The 8,325-nt window shown below is 45.6% G+C and overlaps 1 protein-coding gene across 1 annotated transcript in view; it reads left to right on the top strand.

Moving 5' to 3' along the window:
- The first annotated feature begins 3,802 nt into the window (after positions 1-3,802).
- CAPN7 (calpain 7) overlaps positions 3,803-8,325 on the top strand; it is a 120,100-nt gene continuing 115,577 nt past the window's right edge. The window contains exon 1 of the mRNA XM_030206312.1: positions 3,803-4,103. Coding sequence (XP_030062172.1) covers positions 4,002-4,103 — 102 coding nt within the window. The 5' untranslated portion in view covers positions 3,803-4,001. The remainder of the gene's footprint in view (positions 4,104-8,325) is intronic.

Below are 8,325 nucleotides of genomic sequence, written 5' to 3'. Positions count from 1 at the left end.
ATGCACAAAAGCTGACCAACAGTATGATCTGAGTGTAATTCCCACAGAGGTCACAGACATCCCTGTCTGGGCTCAAGACAAACCAGAATGTGGCAGAATGTCCACAGAAATCCTGTTAGAAGGTGAGGATCCTCCACCACAAAAGCAATATCCAGTACCTCATCAGGCAATAGTAGTGAATGGAATTCGCTCGGAGGGAAAGGTGAGTAGTGGAGTGCCTCAGGGATCGGTGCTGGGACCGATTCTGTTCAATATATTTGTGAGTGACATTGCCAAAGAGTTAGAAGGTAAAGTTTGCCTATTTGCGGATGATACTAAGATCTGTAACAGAGTGAACACCCGGGAGGGAGTGGAAAACATGAAAAAGGATCTGAGGAAGCTAGAAGAATGGTCTAAGGTTTGGCAATTAAAATTCAATGCGAAGAAATGCAAAGTGATGCACTTAGGGAATAGAAATCCACGGGAGACGTATGTGTTAGGCAGGGAGAGTCTGATAGGTACGGATGGAGAGAGGGATCTTGGGGTGATAGTATCTGAGGATTTGAAGGCGACGAAACAGTGTGACAAGGTGGTGGCCGTAGCTAGGAGGTTGTTAGGCTGTATAGAGAGAGGTGTGACCAGTAGAAGAAAGGGGGTGTTGATGCCCCTGTATAAGTCGTTGGTGAGGCCCCACCTGGAGTATTGTGTTCAGTTTTGGAGGCCGTATCTTGTTAAGGATGTAAAAAGAATTGAAGCGGTGCAAAGGAAAGCTACGAGAATGGTATGGGATTTGCATTACAAGACGTATGAGGAGAGACTTGCTGAACTAAACATGTGTACTCTGGAGGAAAGGAGAAACAGGGGTGATATGATACAGACGTTCAAATATTTGAAAGGTATTAATCCGCAAACGAACCTTTTCCGGAGATGGGAAGGTGGTAGAACGAGAGGACATGAAATGAGATTGAAGGGGGGCAGACTCAAGAAAAATGTTAGGAAGTATTTTTTCACAGAGAGCGTAGTGGATGCTTGGAATGCCCTCCCGCGGGAGGTGGTGGAAATGAAAACGGTAACGGAATTCAAACATGCGTGGGATAAGCATAAAGGAATCCTGTGCAGAAGAAATGGATCCTCAGGAGCTTAGTCAAGATCGGGAGGCGGGGCTGGTGGTTGGGAGGCGGGGATGGTGCTGGGCAGACTTATACGGCCTGTGCCAGAGCCAGTGGTGGGAAGCGGGACTGGTGATTGGGAGGCGGGGATAGTGCTGGGCAGACTTATACGGTCTGTGCCAGAGCCAGTGGTGGGAAGCGGGACTGGTGGTTGGGAGGCGGGGATAGTGCTGGGCAGACTTATACGGTCTGTGCCAGAGCCGGTGGTGGGAGGCAGGGATAGTGCTGGGCAGACTTATACGGTCTGTGCCCTGAGGAGCACAGGTACAAATCAAAGTAGGGTATACACAAAAAGTAGCACATATGAGTTATCTTGTTGGGCAGACTGGATGGACCGTGCAGGTCTTTTTCTGCCGTCATCTACTATGTTACTATGTGACGCTAAATAGGCAGAGACAGAACTTCAGTTTCAGCGCGAGTACAGGTCTGAGAATAGAGAAACCTACGCGAAATACACAATTGGCACCAACATTTCAAACTCATTGTTGGAAAAAAGTGGGGGGGGGGGGGGGGGGGGGAAGAGTGCTAAACACAGCGCAAACTGCCCTTTCTGGATACAGTGGAAGGAGCTTGCTCAGCACCCACTGACACGGACAGAGCTGGCTCCTATGAAACAGTGGAGTTTAAGAGTAAGGAAAAAACGAAAAGAAAAAAAGATTTCTCTAACTGAATAGCTCTGGGGGTATAAAATACTATTACAAGCCATGAGGGGGAGGGAGAAGCCATTAACAGCTTATTTATAGACACAGGGCTCCTGCTCACTCCAGCCACTCTACAACCTCAAATAGCAGGTACAGAAAATGCCGCAGCCTGTCAGAAAACAAACACCTGTCGCGACAGACGACACTGAGCGCAGGAGCGACGCTTACCGAGACCTGAGTCAGGGCTACCACAGGAACGAGCAAAAGAAAACGGAAACAGATGACAGCGTCCTCCACTACTCAGTGACGTAACTCACGTTTACAGTTAACCGGTCTATTCCCCACCCCCCCACGGAAACTAGCCACGTCCCGCCAGCAACCGCCGACTCAAAGGCAGGGTTGCCATATAAAAAAAAATTCCCACACAAAACCGCTCAAAACCTGCCCAAAAACCGCACACACCCCACCCCCGACGTCATCACCCCCGCCCCTTCCGTCATCACCCCCACCCCCGCCGTCATCACCCCCGCCCCCGCCGTCATCAGCCCCACCCCTTCCGTCATCACCCCGCCCCCGCCGTCATCAGCCCCGCCCCCACCGTCATCAATATGTCACCAAACCCCACCCAAAACGTCACAAACCCCGCCTCTGTCGCCATTAGCCCCACCCCCCACCGGCCGAAAAAACGCCCAAAACCCGCACAGAAAAAAAAAACGAGCCCAAAAAACCGCAACCCGCCGCGGGCAAAAGTTTCCCGCAGCGGGTTGCGGAAAACCGCCCATCTGGCAACCCTGGGCTCACGCCACTGTCGCGTTCTGTCCGTACAGCGCCCCACCTACTGCCAACTAGGCCAATGAGGGTGAAGCCCCACCCATATTGTTGGATGTTTCTGCGAGGCTGATAGGATGCTTTGAGGTCTACGACAGAAAACGTCCCGACGACTGACAAGTCTGGAAGAGTAGAAAGGAAAGTGACAAGCCTGGTTTAAGAGAGGAGGTTTCAAAACCGGCATGACGTCAAGCCGTCACCTCCCCCCCCTGTAGCTGCCATATTGGCCAGAACAAAACAATTGCAAATTTGTGAAGTTTTATTACTTTGCATTCTTAGGAAGGGATTGGTGGGGGGGTGGAAACAAGCTCTGGTGTTCTGACAAATACATTTAATTTTTTTAATTTATTGTTAAGATTTATACCCCACTTTAACCAAAGTGGGTTACAATTGCACATATACATAATTTAGGGTTACCATACGTCCCGATTTAACCGGACATGTCGTCTTTATGAGACATGTCCGGACGGGTTTGGCCAGGCTGCCCGTTTGTCCGGATTTCTGGACAAAGGGCTGGCGGGGCGGGACTATCCTGTGTTGCCAGGTGGGCGGTTTTACCGCCCAATTGGGCGGTTTTCCGCGACCCGCCGCAGGAAATTTTTGCCCGCGGCGGGTTGCGGTTTTTTGGGCTTGTTTTGTGTCTTTTGGGCGGTTTTTTAAGCGTTTTTTTTTGGCCGCGGTGGGCGGGGTTAGTGATGTTCTGGGCGGGGCCGATGACGGCGGGGGTGATGACGCTGGGTGGGGGTGTCAGGGGCGGGGTTTGGGCTGGATTTGGGCTCGTTTGGATGGGAAAAAATTTTTCCACCTGGCAACCCACTACCTCTTCGTCTTCGGGGCAGGCAAAATATGTCTCCCCACACTTCACGCTCATGCCCCCTCCCAATTCGAGGTCTGGCTACGCTTCTGATTAAGCAAGTTTAAAAGAGTGTTTTAAGCATATGATTAAACTTTATATCATGTTAAAAAAAAAACCTGCGCTTATTTTTTTGAATTGCTATCGCTTGTTTTTCCACGACTACCTGGCAGCTATCCTCGCAACCTACTATTTGCTCAGACGCGCTCTCCTGGGAAATACTAGTTGTTGTTATGTTGAGCGTGATGTGATCATCTGCGAGGCTGTGGCTGCAGCCAGGAATCCAGGATGTGACGTTGTCCAGCGGCCGGAAGGAGGAAGTACGGCGGGAATGTGGCTGCTACAGGTAGGCGGACCGGAGAGGGAGATGTGCAATTATCTGAAAGAACAGCGGCACTGTGTTTGACAAAAGCCACGTTTGTATTCTTTTCACCTTCTTCCTCTCGAGTCTTTTCTACCTGTAGCGGCGCCCACAATTTACCCTAGCAGTTTGCACACCCTATAAACTGGTTGGTATCCTGTAGCGGAGTCATGGACTCTTCTGTGCTGGAGGTGGATGCAGTAAAGTTTGCGAGGCTGGCGGTGGAGAATGACCAGAGCGGGAGGTACGAAGAGGCAGTGTTTTATTACAAGGTAAAGTTGTGCCTCCCTTTACTGCTCCACACCAGCAAGCGACGGCGGTCTAGCTAGGCCGGGTACTGGCTGGTTCTCTTGTGTGGCTATGAGGAGAAGACTCTGCCTCCGTGCTGCCATAGTTGTCCTTTGCATTGAAAATTGGTTTTCATAACGATGCTTCTAGTGATTTGCTTTGCTGATAGCTTTAGAAGTTATTTGTCTATTCTAATCATGCTTATTATCTGTAGAAAGATAACTTTAGGATTGGATCAGGCATACAAGATCCGAACATGGACTCTTTCCAGGTTATCTTGACCTTTACTAGAATAAGATTTATTTAAAGATGTCTATGATTTTTTTTTTTTTAGATCACATAGGTCCCTTTTTCAAAATATGTGTTTTTTCAAGAGATCACTTGTGCCTCAGAAGCTCCTGTGCTTTCCGATCTTTGAATGTTTGTTTATTAAAACTTAGTATACCGCCAGACAGGCAGGTCTAGGCGGTTTACAGACCACAGATAGTAAGGAAAGAAGTCCGGTCCGTTGTTCAATTGAAAAGATTCAGTTACTTGGGTACATTGATATATAACTATGCTGTAAGAATTGTTGAAACTTTCAAGGAATCCCCCTGTGGGATTTCAGTTTGATAACTTTTTATTACACAGATATTGATGTATGTATATAAAATATTCATTCTAATGGTACTGCTAGTCCACATTTTATACTTTCTTAATTGTAACTTGAAATGTGCCTTGGAGTGGATGAAGTTTGTAGCAGGCTAAGAGCTCGAAGTCCTACATTCCCTGGAGTGGAACCTGCCTACCTCTGTATTACTGTTGCCATTCTAAGGTTGATGTCAAGCCATGTATTAGAATGGTTTGCTGAGCTTCTGTATACAACATTTTAACTCGCACTGAAAAAATACTTTTAGTGTAATGCAGTAAACTAATGGCATCCACATTATTGTAGTGTTGAAAAATGTACACTGACAGAAAAATCAGTGCATTGCCACCATGGCAGCAGCCATTTACTGATAGGATAGAAATATTTTTTTTTCTTTTCTGTCTTGTGTTGGCCAAATGGGGATTGATGCACCACTGACAGGAAAAGAAAGGAAAATAAATCTCCTTCTGGTCCAGTGGACCCTGGCACAAGAAGGCCCTTGACCAGAGAGCCTCTAATGCCGCAGCACTCTTGCTGTCTTCCTAATGCTGCCATCTTGTAAAACAACAGCATCTGACTCCTAGTTGTTGGATTTACCATTGATTTTCCTTTGCTAAAAATTCTTATTGTATTAGGAGTAACATTAGTGTGAGAAAATCAGGAGTAAACTGTTATGCCTCCCTCCAAATATGGGCTTCTGTCTATGAGCGAAAGGATAGTGCAACTTACTACATTGGCCCCCTCTATGTAATTGTTTATATGTTCTCTCTTATTACCTCTTAAAAGGCTCCATCTGTGTTTGGTTTTATTTCCTCCTTTTCTCTGGAACCAGGAAATAGCTATAGATCATACATTTCTATGAGATGAAAGTGGAAACAGCTGTCTTACATAGGCACTGAATATTTGTTTTTAGATATTATTTCCTGAATGTTAGTGATGGTCAGACTTCGAGAATGACACAGGGACAAAGTTTGCCCCCACCCTATCCCTACGGGTCCTGTCTCTGTCCCCACCCCGTTGGTTCTGCCCTCATCTTCAGAATCTTTGTACAGTTATGATTTTATATTTAAGTCTTTTTATTAAAGTATAAAAAGGAGCAATATGCTACACAACTATTGTGTATAAATTACAAATAGAAAGCAATAATAACAGTGAGTAGCTATAACAACCCTCCTCACCACCACCCTCTACCCTTCCAACCCCAACAATAGCTGATTTTTACTACCCCAAGGAATCCTAATCTACCTTGTTAAAATGTACAGGGGTACAAAATACAACCTGCTCTGTATGCCCTAGAGAGGAGAAATATGCCCTATGAAGCACTGTTATGATTTTTTTAATCTGTGGATGAATAAGAAGTCATCAACAGTCTCGGGATTCAGTCTAGCTCTCCTGTCTTCCACAGTTCCTCCTGCAATAGAAGCTATCTTCTTAGAAGATGTGCTGGTAGCAGAATGTACAGGATCCCCCCCCCCCATACAGATTTTGCTAGTTGTGGCGAATATGTTTGCTTGTTTTTCCAAAAAATAAAAATATTGTCATCTGCATCAATCAAACATAACTAACAATCCAGTTCATTAACAGGCTTCAAAGTAGAAAATGACAAAGGGACAAAGTTTGTCCCCATGGGCTCTGTCCCCGTCCACATCCCTGCGGTTATTGCGGGTCCCCGTCCGTCCCCATGTCATTGTAAACCTACGTAACACACTACCTCAGGACAACACTGACATTGAAAACTTCCTTAATGAGTTGGACCCAACCTTTGAAGAATACCCGGCTGACCGAACCTGGTCAAACTTCGCCCTCCTTATCGTCAAAGCAGTTACCCAGGCGATTAGCAGGTTCTCCAACACTCTCTGTAAACTAGATACCTGCCCCAGCTATCTAATGAAATCTGCCCCTGACCGCTTCATAACAGACCTTACATCCCACCTAATTTACATGCTTCAGCAAGGTCTCTTCCCTAAGGAAAATGGCAATATCCTACTCACCCTGATACCAAAAGATACCAAGAAAAATACAAATGAAATCACTAACTACCTTCCAGCAGCATCTATCCCACTGGTAGTCAAACTGGTAGTCAAACTGACTACATGGTAACCAAACAACTTACAGATTATATAAACAAATTCTCAATATTACATGAATCACAGTCAGGATTTCGCCCCCTCCACAGTACAGAAACAGTACTACTCACTCTCCTAGCCAAATTCAAGCAGGAAATACAATAGACAATAACATCCTTATCCTCCAATTCGACATGTCTAGTGCATTCGACATGGTAAACCATAATATACTAATAGGAGTGGAGGAGTGGCCTAGCGGTTAGAGCACTGCTGTTGCAATCCAGAGGTGGCTGGTTCAAATCCCACTGCTGCTCCTTGTGATCTTGGGCAAGTCACTTAACCCTCCGTTGCCTCAGGTACAAACTTAGATTGTGAGCCCTCCTGGGACAGAGAAATATCCAGAGTACCTGAATGTAACTCACCTTGAGCTACTACTGAAAAGGGTGTGAGCAAAATCTAAATCTAAATAAATAAATAAGATTACTAGACAACTTTGGGATTGGTGGAGTACCACAAGGATCACTGCTATCACCGATCCTCTTCAACCTAATGATGACCCCCACTAGCCAAGTCCTTATCCAACCAAGGCCTTAACCCTTTTAACTATGCAGACGATGTCACAATATCCATTCCTTAACAAATCTAAACTGACGGAAATCACCAACGAAATCAAGATCAGCTTGAACATCATGGACTCTTGGGCAAATGGATTTCAACTAAAACTCAATAAAGAAAAAACACATTGCCTCATCCTCATCCCAGCACAACGCTGACAACCCCACAAGTATCAACACCCCAGATTACACCCTCCCCATCTCAAACAGCCTGAAAATCCTCGGTGTTACAATGGACCACAACTTAACACTAGAGAGCCAAGTGAAATCCACAACAAAGAAAATGTTCCACTCAATGTGGAAACTCAAACGCGTGAAACAATTCTTCTCGAGGGAAACATTTCACAACCTGATACAATCAATGGTACTAAGCCACGTCGACTACTGCAATGGAATCTATGCGAGATGCAAAGAACAAACCTTAAAGAAACTTCAGACCGCTCAAAACACGGCAGCTAGGCTTACGTTTGGAAAAACGTGATATGAAAGCGCAAAACCCCTCCAAAAAACTACACTGGCTCCCAAAGAACGCATTGCTTTCAAAATCTGCACCCTGGTTCACAAAATTATCTATGGTGAAGCCCCGGGATACATGACAGACTTGATCGACCTACCAACTAGAAACACATCCGAATCAACACAAACATATCTGAATCTGCAATTCCCAAGCTGCAAAGGACTTAAATACAAATCAACTTAAGCATCCAGTTTTTCCTACATAAGCACACAACTGTGGAACGCATTGCCAAAAGCCTTGAAAACGACATACGACCACCTAAACTTCCGGAAAACACTAAAAACTAACCTGTTTAAAAAGGCATACCCTACCGATCCAACTTAAATTCCCGATCTCTGCAACACAACAAAAGTAAAGTGGACATAACACAACTCTTCCATT

This window comes from Microcaecilia unicolor, chromosome 1, assembly GCF_901765095.1.
Source record: "Microcaecilia unicolor chromosome 1, aMicUni1.1, whole genome shotgun sequence".
NCBI lineage: Eukaryota > Metazoa > Chordata > Amphibia > Gymnophiona > Siphonopidae > Microcaecilia > Microcaecilia unicolor.
This window is presented reverse-complemented; position numbering and strand designations above follow the sequence as displayed.